Source organism: Apteryx mantelli, chromosome 1, assembly GCF_036417845.1.
Source record: "Apteryx mantelli isolate bAptMan1 chromosome 1, bAptMan1.hap1, whole genome shotgun sequence".
Taxonomy (NCBI): Eukaryota; Metazoa; Chordata; class Aves; order Apterygiformes; family Apterygidae; genus Apteryx; species Apteryx mantelli.
This window is the reverse complement of record NC_089978.1, coordinates 97,812,867-97,838,642: the sequence shown is the minus strand read 5'-3', so window position 1 is coordinate 97,838,642 and position 25,776 is coordinate 97,812,867. Positions and strand designations below refer to the sequence as shown.

The 25,776-nt window shown below is 41.4% G+C and overlaps 1 protein-coding gene across 1 annotated transcript; it reads left to right on the top strand.

The window, feature by feature from the left end:
• The first annotated feature begins 5,313 nt into the window (after positions 1–5,313).
• Positions 5,314–13,723, top strand: NDP (norrin cystine knot growth factor NDP). The gene is made up of 2 exons (XM_013941639.2): positions 5,314–5,526; positions 12,729–13,723. The coding sequence occupies exons 1-2, from the start codon at positions 5,353–5,355 to the stop codon at positions 12,954–12,956; spliced, it is 402 nt and encodes a 133-aa protein (XP_013797093.1). The 5' UTR covers positions 5,314–5,352; the 3' UTR covers positions 12,957–13,723.
• Positions 13,724–25,776: the final 12,053 nt, after the last annotated feature.

Sequence of the window (25,776 nt, the reverse complement as noted above, 5' to 3'; positions counted from 1 at the left end):
TAATCTGTGCCAAGAAATGTTCCTACACACTGATACATTGTCATTTCTTCTGTTAAATTGCTCAGATGGGCACTAGTATGAGTTTGTCCCACAGCAAATAGTGCTTCCCAAGCAGCTCCCCAGCACGGTGTGGAAGTTTGCACGCGTTGGAAGCCATATGGCGCTGTGGAGGGCAGCTAGTAGTCTGGGAGCAGGTTACTCCATGCCACCTGGCTGCGGGGCCAGATAGCCACTCCAGGTGAATTTAATTTCCCAGTGGAGATGTAGCCTTAGAGCAAAACTAGGGCTGTGCACACACAGGCTAATGTATGCCTTCAAGATACAGCTGCTGGAAGGATAGCACTAGTGAAAGGGCACTCCTGCTGCCACTGGCTTCTCGCAGCAGTGGCCAAGCATGGGCTTTGCACACAGGACCCTGCAGCCTAGTGCAGAGCTGAGGCCTTGATAACTCATTTCAGGAGCAGAAATGATGGTTCCCTGAGGTCCCTGAAAGCTCTGGTTTGTTACCCAGAGATCAGGGTGTTGGAGTTGCTGTGGGCCATGCCAGCACCGCAGCCAGTCAGTGGCAGCAGCTGGAAGTGGGGGCACTCCCCTGTGCCCATTGCCATGGGGCTTGGGGCTTCCAGCACCTCCCTGGCCTCCCAGCCCCCTTTTGTGGGCCTTTGCATGGAAGTAAAGAGTTTAAATCTGCCAGAATGAACTGTGATGTAACCTGATAGTATATTTTGACCAACACTGTCATTTTGCATTCCAGTCCAGATTTTAGGAGAGTAAAAATTCTTCAAATTTGAAACTTTCTGGCCTATACTTTTAGAGATATGATGAAGTTCTTGAGAAGTCAGTCCATTTGATTTTCATAAAGATCAATTACATACATATATGTAAGGTTATTGACACTTTTTTTACAGCTGGAGTTTGGAGAAACTCTGATCAGTGTTGTAACTTTTCTGTTTACATAACAAATTCAGAATGAAGGAACCACATAGTAGGATCCAAGTAATTGTGTTTACTAAATATGCACAACATGCAAGGCCAGGCTTAGTTATATATACACGCTGCTGCTCCAATTGGATTTTGGCAGCTTCTGAAACATAAAAGATATTGAGTGAATTGAATTGCACCAGCATTGTCAAGCAGGACTCTCAAACATGGAAAATGCACAGCAAATGAAAGCCAAGCTGAACATACGTGCATGCCTAATTTTTCAGGGCTTGTGGACTGGGAACAGCTAAGTAGAAGTACACCATAAATGAGCTTTTCCATTGTTCCCTTTCTATCTTCCAGCATAAAAGCTGTGCAGATCCAGTAGACTATAGGAGAATTCCTCAGGTCTATATTTTTTCCAAGATACATAGCAAAAGGGAATTTCTGTTTATGTTCTCACAGAGTGGCTAAATAATTCCAGATGATGGAATTTCTCTTCTGTCCTGAAAGAGAAGCAAAATCTTAACTTCCACCTCTATCTAAATTATATCAAGTATGATAAGAAATCTTTATTTCAGCATTCACAAAGCAGTTAATGACTATATAAAATTGGAAAAATAACCCTAACTCTGCCCCTGTGTTTAAGTGCAATACAGCTGTCGATTACATGTTCATACGGTCTTTCTCTAACATCTCTTCTATTTTTCTCTGCAGTTTAGGTAACAGATATAACAGCTTTAATCATGCTATGTCCATATGAATTCATGAAAATTAATTATATGGAAAGTGCATTGGAAGTATATTAATAACATATAATAGCCATGTCAGTGAATTCTGTAACAATGGGAAGTAGTGGTTTTCATCCATTATTAGGCCAAATATCTTTTAGCCAATTTTAAGCCTAAGAATATGAAGTCACCTTAGTATCCTTTATGGTATGCTGTAAAGAGGAAGCATTTTAGCTCTTTTTTTGTTACCTTGGCAGATTGACTGTTAGCCACAATTTTTCACATGAAAAGAAATAGTGGGAAAAAATGACTTAATTGAAATATAATTTTTCTACGTGAAAGTTTTGATTTCGACAAAGAATTGTATTTTCCAAATCAATTGAAACACAAAACGTCATCCTAAGTGCAACTATGATGATTAATGATTGCAGGTTTACTTGCTTCTTCTTTTGGTCAGCAGGACAGACTGGAAGGTACAGATATTACTCCTGGTATCATGTACTATATAGGATTTTATAATTTCAGACAGTATTTCAGAAGGAATACAAGCTTAAAAAATTAAATGTTAATTTTAAATGAAATGCCACTGTAGTGTATCAGCTGGAAATGGAAAATGTCATGTCAATATACTTAATCATGATGAAGAACCTGAGTGAAAGTATTTAGACTTTTGATCCCGATTAAAATTAAAAAAAAAAAAAGATTTTTCTTTCTGCTCCAAATCCATGCTAATTTAAAAATATTTAAATGACCCTGTGAGACTTTTTTTTCAAACAGCTCAATTATATATGGTGTATGTATATTTTTATTTGAAAAATGTATGTGCACTCACACAGCTATTTCAGAAGATAACTGGCATCTGCAAATATCACAGTGTTGTCTGCAGTCCTGCTTCCAATACCTACACATTCGTTTTGCCAATATGTCTATCAACAACTGAACACAACTTTTTCATGAAAGGTGGGCCACATTTACCTCTATGGTCTCTTTGCTAACAAACATGTAATAACAGTATTCTTTTCTTTTGGAGTTTTGTTACCAAGGGCCACTACATTTATTGTACTGCTTTCTTTGCCATGGAAGTATCAGAGCTATTTTAAAAGATCATGAGGCTGTTGATACTTTTTGTACAGATTTTGTGCTGTACTTATCCAAAAGAAGGTACAGCTGCTTTCCTTTTTTGGCTTTTTCCCTGTTTTCTTCCAGCCTTTTCATAGTGTTTTCACATGTGTTATCTAATTATTTGCTGAAGAAAACTAGGAAGATAAGCCTTTAAAAAATGAGCCAGGACTCCACATTTCTTTCACTCTATTCCATTTAAATCATTCTGGTCAAAACCATGTGAAGATTTAGAAACAAAAAATTAAACTGGGAGAAATAGAGTAGGAAATCAGGATGCTTAGATATAAAGTCAAATGAGATGGGAACATCACATATCATGTACATTTATTTGGATGGAGAGGGAATTACTGGGTGTGTAATACTGGTTAACTATGTTGGAGAGAGTCCTTGCCAAGCACAGTGTTCTGGTCAGCCTCTTTATAAAGAATGGGAATGTGGGTAAAAGGTTAAAAATATTTTTAAAAGTGCATTGCTTCCTCTGTTAACTAATGCTTGGGCATCATCTTCATGAAATAAAATGATGGATTTCTGCTCTATGAAGGACTCTGTCCCAGTTCCTATGAGCTAGAGATTTCTGTCTTATCTTGTTTCAAGGAATATTTATTGAGATCAATGAGAGTAAACAAATGGATCTGCGATCCTAAATATTTAGTGCTGTTTAAGCTCCTTCTACTGAAAACACGTTGTATTTTTTCAAAGCCATATCCACTGAAAAACATCTGCTTAGGGAAATATATCCAGGTCATAGCCCAGACTCAGGGAAAAAAAATATTGTCCGTTAAATACACATTCACACCATTTTTCTTTTTCTATTGAAGCACATGGACAATAGTTTTAAATCTAAAAAAGGCTTTTAAAAATGTCTGATACACAGAGCATCCCTAATTACATTTCTTCCCAGTGTGAAACTTTGTATGTCACTTCAGCCTGACAAATCCAGACTCCCAGCTTGGATGAACTCTGGAACTGTTTATCACTGCTATGTATTCATGTTACAAAAGTGTTTGAGCAAGCTATAAAGCAATCTACAAATCATTAAGCTCTCTGGTGGGGAGGCCTCGTAATTTCAGGCTGTTTTGGAGATGAGTATCAGTCTTGCTAAAATATCGCCAGCAAATCAGAAAACATTTTTGAAAGAGGCTTGTATAAGGCAATAAAGACACACATCATCTCTTTAAATAGGCAAGACGCTCTGGAAGAGTATTTCTGCATGACTAGTAAACTTGTTTTATCATTAGTTTCTTCTGACAGTCCTCCCACTTTTAACTTTACTTATGACTGTTCTTTGCTTTGTCAGGTTATATTTAGACGGATAACTCACAGGTCTTTCAAGCTATAGCTGTTTGTAGTAAAAGCAAAATTAAATAATCCATTTAAGACTGTTGGCTTGCAAGAACAATCAAGGATGTAGGATGAAGAAGCTCAGGGAAGTGCCCTCCCTTCCATGTCAACACAGAGCTCCAGAGAGTGTTTCAGTGGTGGCCCTGTGTCTGTTTGCTGGGGGTTCTCACCCGGCGTCCACCGTGTGCCAGAAATCCAGATGACTAAGTGACAATCTGTGTCACTCCATCTGCATATATTATTTTCCCGACTGATAGCTGGGAGGTACTTGGATATTATGGAATATAATGTATTTTTCAGATCCTGCTCTTTAATTAATGGGGATGAGACTGAAACTCATGAAGTGCAACATGATGAGTAAGCGAGTAAAGAAATGTCAATCTTTTTGTGTGTGAGTTTGGTATTCGGGAAAGCAAGGGAGAAAGAGCCCTAGGTAGTCCCCTGTACAGTGCAGGTAGGTGCTCAGTGAATTTCCTGAGAGGCTGCAGTGCTTGTGCACCTTTGCTTGGCCCCTCGTCATCCCGTTGCCCTGGGCACATGTCTCACCCCTGCGGCGCAGCCGTGGCGGGAGATGGACATGCCGTCCCTAGATCCTGGGATCAGACTGCCTCCATCATCTCCATTTGTTACCTGGGCCAGAAATCCCCATCTTCAATGCAGGAGGCGGTCTATCTTTGCCCCTGTGAATGTGCCTGTCAACATTTTGGAGTGAATATACAGTTCTTTCAATTTGCAGAAATCTTTGATGTGTTACAAATCACTGGTTTAATGGGAATCCATTAGGGACATCACCAAGTAAAAAAACTGGTATTGCAGCTCTTGTGATATTAAAAGTTAAAATGTTCTCCTTAGCAAAATGATAGAGCAGTTGTTAAAGCAACAAGGTCTTGACCTCTCCTTCCTAATCCCATGTACTGTACCTACTGTGGGAATGATGTTCACTCAGAAAGTGTATTTTGGCTAGCAAAAATCCTACAAGCCTTATTATTATTTATGTCTGTTTTTCTCCAGAGTTCTTTTTGGTCAGGATTGTAATTTATGTTATTTTTACTCCAGCTACGCAGGAGATTCTTTGACGGATTACAATCTCAACAAACTCTAACTCAAAAAGAAGAATGACAGCTAAAAGACCTAAACCAGACTTTTCACCATCCTGGAAAGAAACTGGATCTCAATATTTAGAGTTTTTTTAATACTCTACCTCCCTCTGCTGTTATCACTGAGAAGTTCTTCAACAATGGGAAATCATGTACTTGCAGCTTCAATTTCCATGCTCTCTCTTCTGGCAATAATGGGAGACACGGACAGTAAAACAGAAAGTGCCTTCATGATCGACTCAGACCCCAGTCGCTGTATGAGGCATCACTATGTCGACTCTATCAGCCACCCGCTGTACAAGTGTAGCTCAAAGGTAAGGACTCCTCTCATCCCCTGTAAGGAGGATGCTACCATCAGCAGAGTTTGGAAAAAAAAAGCCACGTTGTTTAATCATCTCTACATAAATTCCTTGCTGCCAAAATACAAATGTATAGATATGTAGACATCTGGATGCACGGGTCAGAAATGTAGGGAGAGAAAAAGTCTCATGAATCTTTTCACCTTTTCAAAAGGAGAAACAAGCTCAGTGATGTAAAACTAACATGCAATAAACCATAAGATTAAAAGGAGCAAGTTTGAGTCTCGGCTGCTCTGCACCAAGGAGATGGGCTGGTTTGGATGTTTAGATCATCCCAGTCAGCCCACTCCTTCAAATGAGTCTTTAATCTGGAGCGCAAAAATTTAAAGCTTTTCATTGGATATGTACTGAGGTAAAGAATCAAGCTGTAAAACAATAATGAAAATATGAGAAACATTGCTAATTTTTTTCCAGTTTAGTATCAAGGTCTTTGTTTTCATGCAGAATGTCATTTAGGATGTTTACTTTAGGGCTTAGAAGCAGAAGGAAATACAAAAATGCCTTTCACTTGAGATTTCAAGCTTGAAAAATTTTGTGTCAAAAAGGTTTAGTAGCCTGGATATGTAGCGTACAGTCATTGATTTCATTGTGTGGAGAAAAAGAATGCAGACAAACAATGGGGAAAATCTCTGCTGGTCCCTTTTTTTCTTGTCCTAATTTGTTCTGACTGAGTTAACCCGGTGAGTATTCAAAAGTATAGTCTCTGCTTTAACCATCCTTCTGTCTCTTGGAAAGTGAATTGCCTTATTCACACAGTTCCCTAGATTAACAAAAGAGAACACCAGTAAATGCTAACGCTTCTTCCAGCTTTGCATTATGTACGAGAGCTACAGGCCATGGGTGTGTGATGGAGTTTAGGGCAGGAAGGCTGACTGCAGTGTTGCCCAGTAGCCAAAACCAGCAGCAGTTAGTCAGGGAGCATTTTAGAGGAGAGGGTGCCTGTGCAGTTAAAGCAGATACAACGATGGCAGCAAAGACCCCTCTTTCTCTGCCCGAATGCCTTTGTGGGCGGAGTGAATTCTTTGCTTCATGTGATCAGCACAGGGATGAGGTACTACGACTGGCAGTAGTAGCACATAAAATTTAAAATAAAGCACAGAGAGAAGCATCAGCAGAAAACAATAGCCCCTCAGTGCTCTGGGCTCCCTTGTGCTGCCAGGATGGCTGCTGGGGAACGGTTCCTGCAGTGATTGTGCATGATGAACACAAGGAAAAGCTAGACTCTGGTCTCCCATACACCAGTTTCACACCAGTACTGCCTGCCTGGCTTTGCATAATCACTCCGAGTTCACAAAGGTGTGAGGTTGGAGGTTTTTGCCCTACTGCTTCTGAATTCAAACAATAAAAGCACACATAACCTGCAATTCAGGAGAGACCTTGTTCTCACTTTTGGCCTAAATTAGACCTTTTTGCCATCTGGGAAACATCCAGCATTAAAATACATAACTGCAGAGATGCATCTGTTTTTGTGCAATATTGATTTTATTGCAGGTGACCCCACTGCTAGGCATTAGTGAAAACTGTGGTCGTGGGGGTGGTTTTCCCATATTTGCAGGCAGGTGGTAGCAGGCCTCTCCTCCCAGTGCTGTTAAGATCACCTATTACAATGGAAACATTATTGCTATCATGATGGTTTGGTTGAGGAGGGTGGTGCTGCATTCAGTTGGCCTTTGGTCTCAGCTCCCTGCCCTGCGGAAGGGCAGGAGGAGCTGTGGTACATTGTGTACACGAGGATGGTAGGTGGTCCAGTTTGGGCCCTGCAGGGCCTTCAGTCTCTAGCTTTGGGTAGGTCCCCCCTCTGCCCTCAACATGCAGAACAGCAAATGAGTAGCAAATGGCAATTTTACTAGGGCTGTGAGAAATGCAAAGTCTGACAGCCTCAGACAAAAGCCTTTCAACACAACTGATCCCAGCCCAGCCCCTAAGGCAATTCAAGTCTGGGAGCACGGAGGTGCTCTCGGGCTTGGGGCCAAAGAGCTCCTGGGTCCAGGCCTCTTCTCTCCTGCATGCCATCACCCATCCACCTGCAAGGAAGGAAGAATGGAAATCCACCAACAGCTTAATTTCTTAGCATCCCTAATAATGGAGAAAAGCAGTCAGGCCTTTAGGAGTGGAACTGATGGAAATTAATACAAGGAAGGTTTTCTAATGAAAAACAGATTCTTTCAAAACAGAGTTCTGAGAAAATGAAACTGTTGACATGGAAATTTATAACTTTAACTGCAAAAATGTCTATGACATTTTTAAAATCAAGCATTTAATGAAAATCATGTTCGAAAAAATTATCATATCTTTTGGCTTCCCAAATTCCACAACAGCTTCAAAAACAGTTTTTTAAATAATACTGTAAATTGAATGGACTTTCTCGTGATGAAAATGAAAACAGTTTCTGTACAATGTGGAATAGTTTTGACATTTCCTAGAAAACTTCTCTCTGTTTGTTAAACCAAGCTCTTTTTTAAGATCTCAGGGATCTGAAACATTCTGCTGGATGTGTGACTTCTGTTCTGGATTTAGTATATAAACACAGAGATTTGCTATTAGACTTGCTAATGAAAATTAGCCACAGTGTCTGTTCCAGTATACACTATGATAAAATATAAAAGACCAGTATTAGACTTGCTACTGAAAATTAGCCACAGTGTCTGTTCCTAAATATACTGTGATAAAACATAAACAAATCAAAAAAGGGAAGGTTCTGTTGGATTAGCTATGGGAACTGTGGTACCTCTTGTTTCCACTGAGTTTCCATTATGGAGCTTGGACTGATAATTTATATCAGGCAGAGGCTTTGCCCTTTTTTGGTATGATGCATTTGTTCTACAAAGCCATCCTTTTTCACTCTGTATATTTTCCCTTTTAGTGCAGCATAGAATTACAGAAATTAAAAGTGGCTTCAGAAATTGCAAGCCATATTATATTTGCCATCCATCTCAGTTAAAAAAGGATTATGTCCACCGTACTTCTCTGTGGAGGCTGCCAACTGTACCCACATGGGAACTAGGTTTGTTACATTCGGAAACATCCACCAAATATAATTTAATCATTCAAATCCTTCTTGCTTGTGACCTCAAGCAGATGTTGAAAACAGGTTTCCAAATATGAAAAGCCTTTGGAAATGTATTCCACTATAGTAACAGAATGTATAAAAGAGACACCAAGGAGGGAAGAAAGAAGAAAATTTGTTACAGAAAAAGTGTTCTCTGTTGACTTAAAGGAAGTATTTGTGTCAGCTCATAAGGTATTGACTTCCCTGACCACTGCTGGACCCTGCCTGACCTCTGTCACTGAGGCCTGCTGGTCTTCGATGTGCTGGATCGCCTTGCCTCTGCAGTCAGAGCCTCCTGAATTACGATATTGGTTGTCACAAGTATTTCCTCCAGATATGCCAGAAGAATGCTACAATTGACAGCCTAGAAATAAAGAATCCAGGCCAGAGAGAGACATACTATATGAAGAAAGATTTAGTGAATGTTTTGAAGATACTAGTAGAGGCCAGGGCTATCTCATGAGATTTTCTGTAATTCCTGCTTGCAGTCAGGCCATGAATACTCTGTGGAAGTCTGTTCTCATGTATTTCAGTACATCTGCTTTCAGGCCCCTGCCAGTTGCTGATGAGTGCAAGAAAGAGGACTACAATAATAATAACAAACCAGTTCACAGCTTCTAAATTTCTGGAATATGGCTTGAGTGATTAGAGTCAAATGTTGTCTAAGTCTCACCTGTTATAAGAAATGCTCTCTTTCCTGGCCATTCAGATACCTATGAGACTGCTGTCTTCAAGTAAGAACACATATTTTCTTATCTGGTCAAACACCACTGCACTGGGGAGCAAGAATTCCCCACTGTTCCAACACTGCATTGTACTGTACTTCCGGGAATAGGATCACAAGGTGACATGCACAGGCTTATATGTGTGGGGGAGGAGGGGAGCTACAAGGCATAGATATCAGGTTATAAAATACCCACACATTTTTACTATATATACACTTACTGTATTACTGTGCTATGCCATCATATCATTACTAATTATTTAGGCGATAATCTCTATTCTGCTATAGTATACGATGCAATAAACAGCTGGTGCGATTGATTAAATGGCAAAGCAAAGCTTTGAAAGTACATGCTATTTCCAGCTCATTTGCACACCTGCCAAAATCTGCTGGTGGTGTTCTGGATTTATGAGAAGGAGGTTAAGCTACGCTGAGGACTTCAGGTTAGTACAGAAGTTTAGAAAGCCATCCAAATAAGAAGTCTGAATATTTTAATCCTGCAAGATTGACTTGATACCCGTGGTGCAATGCCACTTGTAAAAATTTACACTCTAATCTAAAAATAGGGCATAAAACTCTGTGTAATTTTACATGAGATTAATACTAACTGTCCTCTTACAAAAAAAATAAGTAGCCAGCACAATTTGAGATAATTTGAGTCCTCAAAGAATGAAACTCATTTTTAAAGACAAGGCTTACTAGGCAATTATAAACTCAGTTGTGTATTGAAAAAATATTGACTGTTTTGCAGAAGAAAGCTTGCTGTTAGTAAGAAGTCTATTGCTACGCATAAATACAAGAACATTAGATAATTTTGCCTTCTAATTACACTGTTGCAACTCTTCAGCAGCCCTCAATCCTCTTCCTTGTTTTCTGGGGGGGAGTGGGGCTGGAGGTGTTTTTGACAGTACCTGCAGACACAGGAGCAGATGTGTGACATCAAAGGGTCTTAGGATAAGAGTACTAGAAGTGACTAATTGTTCCAGCTCCAGAAGCATTAACCATTACATGTCACCTTCATCACACAGCAAAATATGATGTCACATTGGGCTGAAATCACAGAATCATAGAAATATTGGTTGGAAGGGACTTCTGGAGGTCATCTGAACTCCCCAAATGGCAACTTGTGGTTGTTGCCCTTGTCTGCCACTGCTGAGCCAAGTTTGGCTCCACTGCCTTTGTGACTCCCCTTTGAGCCATTGCAAGCTGCTATTCGATTGCTCCTCAGCCTTCTCTCCAGCCAAAGAGTTGGGAATAGTCTTTGAAAAAGAGTATAGCAGTTTGGTGAACACATCGAAGCTGGGGGTCTAATGAAAGCTGTCAAGATGCTGTGAATGGAACTAACTATTTTAAATGTCCTAACATCCCATCTTTCACTTTCCATACACACAGAATTAGATACTGATGTAACTCTTCACCAACTGCGTGTCTACCACTGTGAGAAAAGAGTTTTGTTTATCCAGGGGATGCAAGTGGCTCTTTTTCTGTTAGTAGCTGGGTGTTAGTAACTGAAATAATTGCCCCTTTCAGTGTTCTTGTACATACTAAACATGCTGGTATAAAGTAGCTTGACATAGCTGATGCTTGAAAAGCTGGGATGTGGCTGAACTATACACCAAAATTCCCTTCTCACCACATTACTACTAACAGCTGAAGTAAATTGGCTTATGAATAGGCAGCATCACAGGAAGGGGACAATAAATTTATGCTATGAGTCATGAAGGATGCCAAATTTACTGGGGAGCCACAGGAAGCCATCTCTTAAACTGAGGAAGAAGATAGTACCAAACCCTGATGATTAACTCATGAAGACATCTTCCTTGTGCTCTACGTTAACTGGAAGTGTATTTGCTAATATTCTAATACAATTCCAAGCAATCCATTTAGCATGCATGACTTGCATGAGTCATTTTTAAGCACTGTACAAAGTACTGTTCTTTATGGGCAATCAGTACCTTTCCCAAGGACATAGGCAATGCTGTTATTTTCCACTTGATACCAAGAATATCCTCTCTCTCTGTCTCTCTCATCTCTTCATGATTCTGCCTAAAGAAGAGTGCTTCTGAAAATTAAACATTTGGTATACCTACCTGCAAGACTTGGTGATTTTCAGCCAGTTAAGCATGTGTAGTGAAAGAATCTCAGAAGCGTTTAATGCTGTAAAATATTTGCCATCATATTTGTAGTTGACCATGAGATGTGTGTGCAAGACAGTTAACATGTAATTTTACTCTTTGTTTACAGGATCAGAGTTACCACATTTTTACTCTCTGCTTTCTCACTTCTGTGATATTTTTACCTTGTTTGGATGATACAATAAGTTGCTTTTAGAATTTGTGTTGGTTAAGCAAAATTGGCTGATCTGAACTTAAACAATATTTCATTCCCCATGAAGGTGTATAACACTTTATTTAAGCCTGCTAAACACTCATCTCTAGAAGGTCTTAAGAGGTGTTTCTAACCACATGGTCTGACGAGTTTCCTTTCCATGTTTTCTATAGAGCTAAGGAAACTCTAGCCATCTCCACTGCCCAACATGAGATTGTTGGGAAGGGAAGCAAATTATACCCCATGGGAGTTCCTTAGTTCCTCCTGTTGTGTAAGTTATTTTACTCTGGTCACAGCTCGTTGGGTGAACTCAGGAGGAGAAGAATGATGCAGCCTGTACTATCTTTGTAAAATCTCTCTGGTGAACTTTCATATTTGGCAAGTTCTTACTGATTTACATTTTCACTGCTTTATACTATGCATGGCACATTTTATACAAGTGTAATTATATATAATTACAAATAAGTATTCAAGGTGATATTTAAAAAAGAAGGAGCTAGAAACTTACTTCCTTAGAAGCAATAATCTGAGCATTTTCTTTGTATTTCTACTTTATATGTTCACATATCTAAGCATTTGAGGGATTCACTGGCCCCAAGGACCAGTTCAGCTGGTCACTACTATATAAACTCAAAACGTTGGATAATATCCAACAGAAGTATCAGTCTGGCTGATGATTTAAGGGCTTGACTGCCACGTATCTGGGGTCAGCAAGTCACAGTTGCAGTCACTGTGTCTGGAAAACAGGGCTGCAATTGCTTTGAGCCTCAAGGTCAGCTTTCAGAAAATCAGGCCCCATACTCCTTATCAATAAAGATGTCTACAACTCCAGGAGGAGCCTCCCCATTGCCTCCTGCCAGTCCGCACTGCCTCTGAGCTCCCTAGACCTGTGTCTGAGGCCAGCCTACCATGCAGGGCTGGGTACTGACACCGTGGTGGGGAGATGCCATAAGTGAAGTAAGATCAGCCGCGCTGAAAGGAGGCACACATCTGCAGTTAGCTGCATGCTCATAGCCAGGGTGGCGTGTTTCCTAATCTGTCTCTGTTCATTCGTAGATGGTGTTGCTGGCTCGCTGTGAAGGACGCTGCAGCCAGACATCGCGCTCGGAGCCAATGGTTTCTTTCAGCACGGTCCTGAAACAGCCTTTCCGTTCCACCTGCCACTGCTGCCGACCTCAGACCTCCAAGCTGAAAGCAATGCGGTTGCGTTGCTCAGGTGGAATGAGGCTCACTGCTACTTACCGCTACATCCTCTCTTGCCACTGTGAAGAGTGCAACTCCTAGGGATGCACCTGCCACAACAGTGGAGGGACAGGGATGTTGCTTTCAGAGAAGGCTCCCAAGAAGTACCCTAGGTGAGGGCAACGATCCCAGTGTACGATAACAGTAAGGGCAGGACTAATCAAGCTGGATTGCATTTAAGTGCTGGAGCATAAAATATCCTGGGGCTCTGGATGGTGCCAGTACCGAAGTGCTGTCTGTGACAAAAGCAAAAGCAGGAGGACTTGTTTTTAAGAAATCTTTCTTTTTTCTGAAAGGATATTTTTGTGAGTTTCTTTTTTTTTCAGGCTCAGCTCTGACTACAGAGAGGTGGTTTTACTTTAAGGCCAAGGCCAGCAAGGAAAAAGAGAGGAAGATCAGCTGGATGACAGCACTGCACTCTGGAAGTTGGCATTTGGACAGAGGATGGACACTGGTTCCCACATATGACCTCTTAACCTATCAATTTATTCTAAGTTTCTTAGTTATATTGGCCTTCAAAATGAACTGTGTTGTCAGTAAGGGTTATCTGTTACTGATCTATCAGCCAAGTGCTGGATAACTTTAATGGTGGTTTAGAAGAAATTACAAATAAATCATTGAAAGTGAACTGCATATGTAATGTACACTGGGATAACCCTACCCTAGCCAGCTGAAATGCTTATTTGCAGTGGACGACATCACAGTCCATTGGCTGAGTGACTTTTGAAAAGTGAAAGGTCACAGGACTCATTATTCCTCTCTAAAAGCCTGGAAATGTGACACACTACATCTGTCACAAAAGCCATTATTTAGGCACTAGAAACTAATCAAAGATTAAAATGACATATACTAAATGGAGTCTTTTCTTAACTTGGGTAGACCTATTGATGTACAGAACCAGAAACATCAAAATAATAATCAAACCTAGAACTTATTTTCATCTATAGCTCTCAGCCTGTTAAGTGAGTATCATTTTTGCCTTTTAAAGATAGGGAATCTGAGACACTGGGAAATCAGCGGACATGCCTACTCTCCCATAGGAAGTTTAAGGCAGGGTTTCAATCACAGTATTATCTGCTGGACCGCAAAGGCCGTGTTTGGATTAACCTAATGATTTGCTGCTACCTGGGGTCCCAGTCCACTCATCATACAGCCTGGGATTGCCATAACTCTTGTCTGGGCCATATGCCTGGGTTCCTTTTGTGTGAACACAAGGGTGTAGGACGTTGTGGCAGGGTTAGTGTGTGCCCAGACATTACCTTGGTAGGAAGCTGGCCCAGAGCCAGGCTGTCAGAAAGGAATGAGGCAGCGCTTCTGGGCCCTGCAGGATGGGGCAGCCAGCACTTCTCTGTGAGAAGCAAGGCAGACCATGAGCTGCTTTCCCCTATAGGACCATTACAGAAAGAAATACTCTGATGAGCTGAATGAATTAAAGTGATTGATAGTTGTGAAAGGATTTTAAAATAACAAAGGATCTGAAGATGTGGAATGCTATTTGTGTAGAAACTCTGGCCCTCCTCCTAGACATGATGTTTTAGAACAGCCTTTTATGACCAGAAGGAAACAACACAACATACTACAGTTCTTGTCTCCTTACATGGCAGTGTATTCAGTCAGTTTGCAATAGGTCATTCACATAAATGTGGACAAGCCATTCTTTGTAGAGAAGTCATGCAGATGTTGGGAGCATCTTTGCTGGGTAGGAATTCGTATTCAGCACAGTTTCTAATCCTCAGTGACAACAGCACGTGTAATCCCACAGTTATTCTGTAGGATGGGCTGGAGTAGCTCCACAGCAGAGCACTGTTGGAGGGGGGCTGGTGAGGACTAGAAGTCCCATCCAAGCCCAGCGGTTGGTCCATTTGTTCTGTGCCATCCAGCCTGTCTGCAGCAACTGCCATATATAGCAGCTTGGTGTCTCACATGGACATCGCAGGGATTCCCCTGTGCGTGCACAAGGAGTCCCCAAGGTCTTCCAGGGAGGACTGCAGCCCGGTGGTTTACACAGGAGTTATTGTGGCTAGTCAGGCCAAGCCAAATTCCTTTGCCACTGCTTCCTCATGAAGAATATGGGAGCTGAAGACAGTTGAATGATGTACACAGCTGGCCTTGTGAGTTGAATCCTGGAGCAGGATGGCATTCAGAGAAAGAAAGCTAAAGGGGTCAAATACACACACAGACACTGGTTAGAAGTAGATTTGTAATACATGGGATGGACTGTCTTTGCCTTTTGGAGAATGACTTACAAAGATGGCCAGTTTTCAAGAAGAACACAGAGCTGCGGACAAACAGAAAAGGGTGAATCAAATTGTTAGAAGCTGAGGAAGCTAAGATTAAAATGTCAAAACCATGACTGAAGAGCCCCAGTGAGCTCATTAGACATCACTCATTGTTTCATCACTGTCAGTCATTCTTTTCATATCTGATGAATGGTTTGAACATCAAAGGGCGAGAGATGGGAGTGTGAGCTGGGCATTATCCCCAGACTACTTAATATGAAAGATCATATGTGTGTCCCTTTTCTGTTATCCTTCAACCTTCAGCATCTAAAAATCCCATTATCGCCCAAAGCACCACCTCCTACTTTTAATTATATATAGAAAATTCTGGTCATTATCTGAACCATCAACAATACCTTTGATAACCAAATAACTATACCTCAAATATGCATGACCTCTAAGCTTTGGTATAGAGACTACTGCACACAAGCTATGCTATGCAGTTATCTAAGGAACTGGGAATGTTTTAAGGGTAGCTGCTATATTCAGTGTCACTCCCCCCATGCCATGCTGTCGCAGGGCCTGTGGGGCCAGCTCCCTAGCTGGCGCAAGCTGCCAGGCTCCAGAGGCAGCCGCAGAGCCGTGACACAAGGCTTGCCTGATGATATGCCCCTTGGCACTCTTGCTAGGCAGTAAGCGGCTGTCGGCTGGCCAAGAACAGGCTGATGAGCATTGTCCATGAGAGTGCTCCGGTGCAGCTCTTCTCTCTTTTTGGTGAGAAGAGAGGAGGAACTTGAAGAGAAACTTTCAGGCCTGAGCCAATTTAGAAAAAAAGAAAATATCTATAGTGAGGGAAGAACTTGGCTGGCATTTATTTCCACATCCTTTTGCTATTACAGTGCAAGAGCTGTAATTGCTAAAATGGGTCTCACAGAAGATATCTGTGTTTTAACAAAAGCTTTTTTTTTTTCTCTCACACCCCACATTCCTTCCACTTTTGCTTGATTCCTCTAATGAAATCATCACCTTGTGATCTCAAAGTCTGTTGCCAGGCATAAATGTTGAGGCGAATTCAACATTATCTAACATAACTGTTGAGTCAAATAAATACGCAGAAGGAATACAATAGAAATTAAGAGTGACATAGCAAAACATACTTGTAAATAGCTAAGACTGGACATTAAACAATGAATTACATTTTTGAATTCTCCTCAGTTTTTGTTTTGGCTTTGTCAGGCAATCTGCATATTAACATCTAAAAAAAAGGAGGAGCTGTTCTCCAAATCAAAATGTCCAGATGTTCTTAAATCCATACTTTGATACTTACATATCAATATTTTAGGCAACTAAGTGCTGCATGAAGCACACAGTGTTACTTATGTGTTAAAATTCAGGAGACATACTGAAGCAAAAGAAAATGAGGCTTTGGATAAAGACTGCAGGTTTGGGCTCATGGTGAGAAAGAATCTGAATGGCATGTGGAAATAAAAAGGCTGCCTGACACCACTTTGGGTACTTAATCTCTGTTTTTCAAGTCTGACTACTCTGTAAGTGCTTCTTAAATTGAGTTGCTTCTGAACAACCTAGAGGGAGAAGGCTAGTCGTCCAGATAATGTTGTGGGGCTTTTTCTTTGCTAAAGCAGCCTCTCCCCGAGATCTCAATGGGACATCTTTCTTCTTTTTTTTCCCACTGTGACTCATCCTTCAGCCCCCTTCTTCACCCACAGAAAGACTGGCTCAGCTGTGACTGTTCTCTAGTTTGCTCAAGGCAAGATGTGATAGAGACTTCTGACTCTCACCATCCCACTGTCCTCGTTTCTCTTGATTATGTTCCCGAGACCAACCTGGCTTACTTTTGAAAGCTCCCCATCCCAGCAGTGGTGTTCTTGTTACATTGCAGCTAGACTGATGGAGACCTTAAATAGATGGAGACCTTGAATGGATGGAGACCAGACAGAAACATCAGAGCTCTGCTGATATCCTTTGTTTGTAAGGAAACCCTTATAATGAAGCATTTGGTGTCTATTGGAAATAACTTGTCATGTGCATCGCTAGTCTGCAAACTATGTTAGTAAGCAGGTTAATGCACTGAAAAGGGTCTTTTGGGGCTCTAAGTTATGAAGAAGGTGCTTTACATATATCAAGGTACAAAAGATCAGAGTTCAAGGATCTCACAAACCAGAATAATATCTATGAAAAGACAAAGATCATCTATGATTTGTCTGAGTCAGAATTAATCCTTCCTTTAGGTGCTTATCAAACCCAAGTGGCAACAGTACATACCATGAAAACAAAAAATTAAAACCAGTTAATCGTATTCCCAAGTAATCTCTATATATTTTCATAAGTAATCTACATCTGTTTTTTTTTTTTTTGGAAGAATTAAAGTGCTAATCTTTAGAGCTGTTTTCATTCAGATGCACAATTGCTATTCCAAGCTCTACACGGATCTCAAGACTTCATAATCTTCCATTTGTGCAAGGCTTTCCAGAAGGTGCTCCATTTCCAGATATAAAAACTAGCTGAGGTTAGCACTGATGTTGGATAGGGTAGACAATCACTGTATAAAACACAGGATTTATCCAGGGAGCAGCAATAAGTGGTGTGACGGGGTTCCTCTCCCCCAGCTCTCTGCCCTAAGCACTGGAGACTTTGTCTTGCTGACCCTTATTCTGCCTCCAGAATGACTGAGATTCAGGAGGAGAATCAGAAGGTACCCTACTTTGAAAGCATCAATCCCCAGCACTGTAAAAGCCAGGGGTAAACCCCTTGCTTGAGTGGGGGAAGGTCTGAAAGTCTCCACCATTTGGGGTGAGTATGCTGTCCCATGGGCCATTGCACAAAAGGCAGGTAGTGCAGTCACTGAAGCACTCATAACCAAATGCAGTGCAGTATGAATAAGCTAAGCTTGCTCTGGCACTTGCAAAAAAATTAAGCTCCTCTTTAGACGTCAGTTTTCTGTGTGCCAAACGATGTTATGCAGATGCAAGCTACCTGAGTAGTCCCCTAGCAAAGGCAGGGATAACCTCTGCTGCCAGAGAGGCTTCTGTCTGAAACTCTGAGGGTTGAGAATGTCCCAAGTGTCTGAGTATACTAGAAATTAGATTGGCAAAATTCACACGAATGATATTAAGTACTGCAATGGTTTGCTGACTGCTTGCTTTGCTCCTTGAAAATGAAATAAATATATTTTTGCAGAAGTCAAACATTCATAAGGATAAACAGTCCCATGGCTTTATTAAGGAGGAGTCTGGTGCTATTAAAAGTAGGAACTCTTGATCTTTTTGTTATATTCGTGTGTATATATAAATGCACAAAACAACACCCTGTTTTGGAGACATCTCCCTTCAGCCTCACAGCCTTCTGCCACTCCTGGAGAGCCTGATAGCTGGAGAGGAGAAAACACCTCCCCTAGACCTTCTCCATGGCTCTTGGAAAGCTCTATGTCTTGTCACTAGTTGCACAGCCAGGCAAAATTTGGCAATGCTGGCAAGCAGGTGGCCTGAATAACTCGTCATTTTTCTGAAGTGACATATCATAGTAGGCACCTAAGTCCACCTAAGTCCCTCAGCTGACTGTTCAAATACAGCTCTCTGTGACTGCATCAAGGGTCATCTGTTAGAAACAAATAAATATTCAAGGCATAAAGTCATAAAGTTTTTTTACTCTTTGTATAAGAGGTATCAGGTTGATCTGATATGAAGCCACATGTCTACAAATCTACATTTACCTTTCATGTGGACTTTTTATGGGCCTTATATTTTTGAAATTGCAGATTTTCCTGACTCTTGTTTTGATACCTTTAGGATATTGACAAAGACCATTATTGGCACTTCAATAAAATTCTTGTAGAGTGTTTAGAAATTGTGCCACTCCTTATCTTTGGAATTATATTAAAAAATTTAATTCTTCCCTACAGACTGTAATGTGGGAAAAAAATTCAGCAGATGACGAAAGACAGCAGAAGATGCTTGGGAGAGCAAAGACACCATATTCTATACTTTGCTGAAATGACAGTAAGGGATTTTCTTTAGCTAAAGAGATCCCATAATTAATACTTAATTAAATCAGCACTAAATGAATTCTGAGTGGAATTTTTTTCAAAGGTGGTCAGCGTTGGCTTAACTCTACTTTCATTCACACCAAATGGGAGCATCCGTGGCTCCAGTGGGAACAGACACAGGCCAGCACTGCAAAGCCTTGCACCTGAGGGTGATGGGGAAAACAAGGAGGGGGGAAAGGAGGAAGTATCCAGCTCTGTGATGCACCTCCTCAGGATGTTGGCAGTCTTCAGTGTTCACAAGTCAGCTGTCATTAACTGAGGAAAATTCAGACTTATGGTCATTTAAGTTTCCATCACCCCTTTTTCCTGCTCTGCTCTTTTCCACACACCCTGCACCTCTAGCACATGGGAGCAATTGTGCTTCTGAGATGCAGTTGCTAATGTCCCTTCCCCCTGTGCAGACTTAAAATTGACTCTAGTTTTGTATGAATTATATACGTTCAAATATTACAACTTCAGGGAAGGATTCTACTACTGTCTCCCATATTTAGTTCACAATGAAGTACAGGAGTCCCTATACTGGGAGAACCCATTTCTGTGCCTCCTAATTTCACCCATGTTGTTTCTCTGTCTCTTGTTCTGCAGTGGGTAGCTGGTAGTTGGTAGCCCACCTCTCTCCCTTTACCCTCTCCAGTTTGAAGACTGGTTCAGAGGGAAGTACTTCTCCCTCTATAACTGAAGACCTTTTTTCCTCTCTTGCATCTTGTTTCACAGACCTAATAATGTTCTAATTCTGGCTTTCTATCTGCAGGCACTGTAGAATTTGGGGCATGTGGGCAATCTAGTTTGTTTCCTGATGCTGGAAACTCATTAATGACTACTTTGTGAATTTTGTTTCTTTAAACTGTATGATTGATAGATAGATAGATAGACAGATAGATAGATAGGTAGATGTGTATGTGCACACACATACACGCACACATGGTGGGGTGAGACTGTTTATTCTAGGACTGAAAAAAGCTAGTGATTCTAGGCATGACTTGGATAAAACACAGCTTTGTGGGAAATGGTTTATATTATAGTCTTATAACAAGATATGAGAGAAACACACACAGGCACACACAAATCTACATTTACAGATTCATATATACAAGAGCATTTAAACCACCACAGTGCCAACGCTGCCAGACAAAATAGCTGCATGAATGACCTTGAACTGCTGAGACATTAAGAATACAATCAAATAAAAGGGCATAAATACAAAATGATGCCAGGTCAGCGACATGCCTGGCCGCAGCGGAGGCACAGGGCATTACAGGCTCTGCTCCCACACGCCGCCGAGCTGGGGTGGAGCCTAGCGGGAGGCTGCGGCGGGCTGAGCCCGCGGCTCCGCCGCCTCCTGCGCGGAGAGGGCCGGAGCCCGGCTGCGCCTTTGGGGGGAGCTCACGCCCCGCGCTCAGGCCGGCCGCGCCGCAGCCCCGGCGGCGAAGGAGTCCGCGAGGCAGAGCCCTCCTCCTCGTTTTCCCAGCTTAGGTTAACGGGCACGTCCCCCACAATATTCCCGAAATAGGGTTTCTTCGGAGCGCTGTTTGAATAGGGTTTCTGTAGACCGGCACATGTGGGACAGAAGATTGCCGGTGTATCCGCTGCATTAGGGAGCAAAGGCGTCACGCACACCTGGCAGGATGAGTGTGGTGCATATCTGAGACCCTTCGTGTAGGTCCATTTGGCCAGGGAAGCTCTTTTCAGGCCCACCGCTCATCCCAATTTCAAAGGATACCTTGGGTCTTCAGTTCCCATGTGAGACACCGTGCTGCCCAGGAGTGTGGGACAGGGGATGCCTCCGGCATGTTTTGCTGCATGGCTGCAGAAGGCTGTGTGATGTGGGGTGTGTGGAGGCTATGTGACTGGGAAGAAGGGCCACTGCATTTGGCTGTGTCCCTTTAAGTACAGGCACTGGGAGGTGAGGAGGTGCAGTGGGGAAGCATGAAAAAGCAGTCTCATGTGCAAGCTTTGTGCTCAGCAAGGGAGACTGCTTTTCAGTAGATGCAAACCTGTGGTTCCCAGTTGTCCCCATCCCCTTTGTGAGATCTGGCAGGCTGGAAAATGGGCAAAAATGAGTGAAAGAAAACTTTATACTAGCAGCAATCCAAGAATTGGTGGCCTGCAATTAAGTCATGTGAGGGCTTACAATTTTGTCTAACTAATCCAGGCTTGTAGGAGTTGTGCTCACTTCACCCTGTAAAGGTGATTCCAGACATCACAAGCAGCACCTGTGTCAGCTCAGGAGAATAAAGAATGTGGGTGTCCTGGATAACGCCAGGGGATAGCACTGGATAGCAGAAAGGGCCAGGAATGGTGCTAAAACCCTGCAAAATATGAAAAGCCCAAATCACTGTACTCCACTTCTCTTATGACATCCTGAAGCTGCCAGCATGCTCACAGAAGTGGCTGATGTAACCCCAGATCTTGCCCACCATGTTCTGACACTCCCCAGCCTCCTGGAATGAGCAGATGTTTGGGACAGAAAGTTTTTTAAAAAAAACAGCTTTAAACTGAAGGTATCCTGCTGCCAGCTGTGGGATGTTGAGGAAATTAGATGGACATCAAAGAGGTGCCAAATGCCTTGGTGAATCCACTCAGCAAATAGAAAGGTATGGTTCATAACAATTGTCCCTAGTTTGTTGCCACTGGGCTGAACTAGAAATTTGGGTGGTTAGAGTGAGACCAGGCTGTGGGGTCAGTATGCAGGCAGCCTCTGCAGACTTGGCTGCTAGGGCAGTGACACGTGTTAGCAACAGCATTACTGTAACCCTGTTGTCATTTCATATGAAATATCATGACTTCGAACTCTTGTTCCTTCTTGCACTTAACATAAGTTGACTTTGTTCAGGGACAAAGGCGGCTGATATCACAAGCCTGAAACATATTCAGTCAACAGAGTCTACCTTATGGCATCCATGTTTGTGTAACTGGGGCAAGTAAAGCAGGGGCAAAGTTCAGATATTCAGTTAATGGCCAAGGTTTTTGAAGAACAAATTGTGTGACCCAGTGTCAGCTTCATACTCAAATGTCATTTAAGTACTTACAGGTGAGAATAAGTGACAGGTATAGGAGAAGAGTTAAAGTGGTGCCTTCACTGAAGAATAGGTTGCAACCACATTATAGACACAGAAAAGTCCTGAAGAGAGAGAAGCATTTTAAAACAAAACAAAACCAAAACTAAACCAAATAGGCTTCATAATTTTTCAGCCCACAGAGCTACTCTTCTTTCTTATTTAGTGTCTCCTTATTTCAGTTGGATTCTCATGAATCCTCATTCCTGGTCTTTTTCTCTACCTGTGAGCAAGAAAAAATAATAGAAGATTGTGAATATATATAAAACAGCAACTTTTTTGGTGAGCTGTTCTCCAGGCAAAACTTCATCAGTTGGAACTAATCTGCACCACAAATTCTTCCCTGTTTTGTGATCTCTCATACCAGTATCCAAACCTACCTCATCACAGATGGTAAGAAATTTTAAATAGAAATCAATTTTAGGGAAACAAGTGGTAACTGTAAATGTTGCTGGTGTTTGCTTTTCCTTCTGTTCTTATTACTTTGTTTTCCTCCCTGATTCTCTGCCTCTTCATAGGAATAAAGTCTAATCATTATAAATATAAGCAGCATTAGTAATTTTAGATGATCTTATAGGTCAGTGTTAAAAAGATTCAATATCCCTTTCACATGATAGGTCACTACCCATTAACAGTAGTGGTTACTGAGATTAGTAATAACAAATACCAGTGTTGCAGCATTTCTCCTATTTGCACTGTAATTGTTATCCTTCTCACTGGTTTTCTTAACTCTTAAAAATGTGCATCAAAACATGGCTAAAATATTCTGAATACTGAATACTGTATACTATCCTGTGTGATAGTCTGCAACTTAGTAGGTAGAATTTGGCTCACAGATCAAGACACCTAGATTTAAACCAGGTGTCTAACTTCCCACTGCATTCAGTGGAGATCTGTCAAGAGAACTGAGTCTAAGGAGCAATTGAACTGACTAGACATAGTGTTTACTTTGGGCAGACTGAGTAGCCTTCTAGACTTAACTGACTGTCTTGGCTAGATGCCTGAGGATTATAACAGGAGATTAGACACCTACCGCATATGTAGATTTCTCCTTTGCAGTCTTAATCTGCAAATTGAATCCTACCTGCTGTTTTTTTCCCTCAAAAAATGAGCAGTTCCATTAGTATAATTTATTCATTTCGCTATCACTCTTACTGTGGAAAAAGCAGCAGGTAGAGATCAATATGCAGTACAAAAAAAACCCCACATAGCACAATTTTAACTCGGAGAACCCAGATTCAAGGTATAATATCCTTCTGCACCAGCATAACATCTGAGGACAGCAATAGGTGTCACAGTGGGGCTTTTGACATAGCTTCTCTAGCAATATTCCCATAAGTAAGACGAGGAAATGTGGAGTAGATGGAACTTGTGTGAGTAGGCAGCTACTCTCTGAGAGTAGCTGTTAGTAAACACTGTCAAAATGTGAGGATACATCAGTTGGCACTCTTCATATTATCACTAATGGCTTAGGTGGCAGAATAGAGAGCATGCTTACTGAATTTGCACCTGACACAGAGCAGGAGGGAATGCATATACACTGGAAGACAGGATTAGTATTCAGAGCAATCCTGACAAAGTGAAGGTACCACCTAAAGTAAAAAGAAGGGAGAACTACAAAATGCAGCAGACAGGAAAGAGTAATCAGCTGTACAAATACAAGCCTTGACAGCAGTTCTTCAGGGGGAGATAGGGGGGTTATAGTGGGTCACAGCAGAGCATAATTCAATAACATCATGTTGTTATGAGAAAGGTAAAAACCATACTGTGAGGCATCATAAGCTACTTGAAGCAATTCTTCCACTTTACTCAGCTTTAATAAAGCTTCAGCTGGAACAGTGTGATCAGTTTTGAGCTCTGCATTTCAAGAGGATGTGCACTAATTGCAGAAAGTACAGAGAAGAGAAATTAGAATAGTCAGGGGGCATGAAAATAGAGCCTACAAGAACAAAATGAATCAAGTGGGTTGGCTAGCCTAGAGAAGGGAAGGTTGAGGGAAAACCTGCTGAAAATATTCAAATATGCAAAAAGCAGCTGCAAAGATTGTATTCCTAACATCTATAATGAAAAAAACATTCTTACACAGAAGACACACTTACACAGTGAGGGACTGGAACAAATCACGTTAGGTCGTTGTGAAGAGACATCTCTGAGTGCCTTTATGAACAGTTTAGATAAATATCTTTCTAGAGATGGTTTGTGTATAGTTGATTCTACCTCAGGACCATGCAGTGAATAAGACGATACCCTGAGGTCTCTTTCACACTGCTGAATCTGTGCCCCTGAGTGTAAGAGCGTATCATGACCATTTTGTCACAATGTCTTCATCTCTGCATAGTTCACGATGACTTGTGAGGAGAGGGTTGAACAATTGTGCTGCTAAGCAAGGGAGGTGAAGGCATGCTTCTTCACTGCAGGGACTGCCACAGAATAATTATGCCAGAGAGATCAGGAAGCAGAAATGGAGAGTTAGTTCAGAGCAACTGTTGAAGCTGAGCTAAAAACACAGTAGAGTCACAACATTTTAGAAAAGTAAATATACCATGAATTTGTTTCACATTAAGGGAAGCCTGAAGAGGTCTGGCACCATTCGGCTTTTAAAAGTATAGGATAAGAACTATTTGTTCTCACTATACTTTGACCAGAGGGAATCTAGTTTTAGCTTGCAGCTGTGAATATGAGCTTCCAATGCCTATTGCAAATGCCTGCAGAGCTGAGACTGATTTAATCCAAACTCTTAACAGACTCTGTTCTTTAAACATACCTCTCTGCATCTGCTTTTTTTTCCCTTTTTTTTCTCTCTAAGAGTGACTTGATTCTGTTTTTCCTGGTTTACATATTCTATTCCTGGTTTTGTTTGTACTCTGCACTTTCCAAAGTCCTTAAAACATTCCTGTCACATAACCAGCAGGTTTAGAAATCTCTAGAGGCTTAAAGTCAGGGAATTCTAATAGGTCCTTGACACAGCCAATATAAATGATAATCCTTCCTTACTATAATGCCCCAGTAATAAACAGATATGCTACTGCTCTAAAGTACAGTGTAGAGGCTGTAGGAAATAAGACATTTCTGAAGAAAGGTTCAGAAAGGCTTTATAGCCATGAAGATATATGGGGGAAGGGATGAGAGAAAGGGAGGGAAAAAGGCATTTTGAAACCTGACAAAAGAGCCTAGGAGAAAATATTTTCAGGGAGAAGGCAGTAGTCAGGAGTAGGGATATGACTTGTAACTACAGTGCAAAAAAAGATAAAATTACTGGTTCCATGGAGAATAGACACACTGAACTACACTGAAGATCAGGGCAGTCATCTCCTGAGAGTCTCTGGTAAGGGCAAAGAGCCAAGGTTAAGTGAAGATGTATTAGGAAGCTTGGCCTTCTTTCCCTGGGTGAGCTTTACTGTATATATATTTTTGCTAAACCACTATAGCTCTGAGAGCCAGATTCAGGGTGCTCCTGAGCAGCTTCACTGACCTCTCGTAATGCAGTATCATTATTTACTAACTAGATCAGATTATAACAAGTA

What these genes read in the sequence shown, in the direction of transcription:
- NDP (XM_013941639.2), top strand. Translation starts at nt 5,353, where the DNA reads ATGGGAAATCATGTACTTGCAGCTTCAATTTCCATGCTCTCTCTTCTG. An exon ending in TGTACAAGTGTAGCTCAAAG is followed by an intron (nt 5,527 to 12,728) that starts GTAAGGACTCCT and finishes GTTCATTCGTAG; the next exon opens with ATGGTGTTGCTGGCTCGCTG.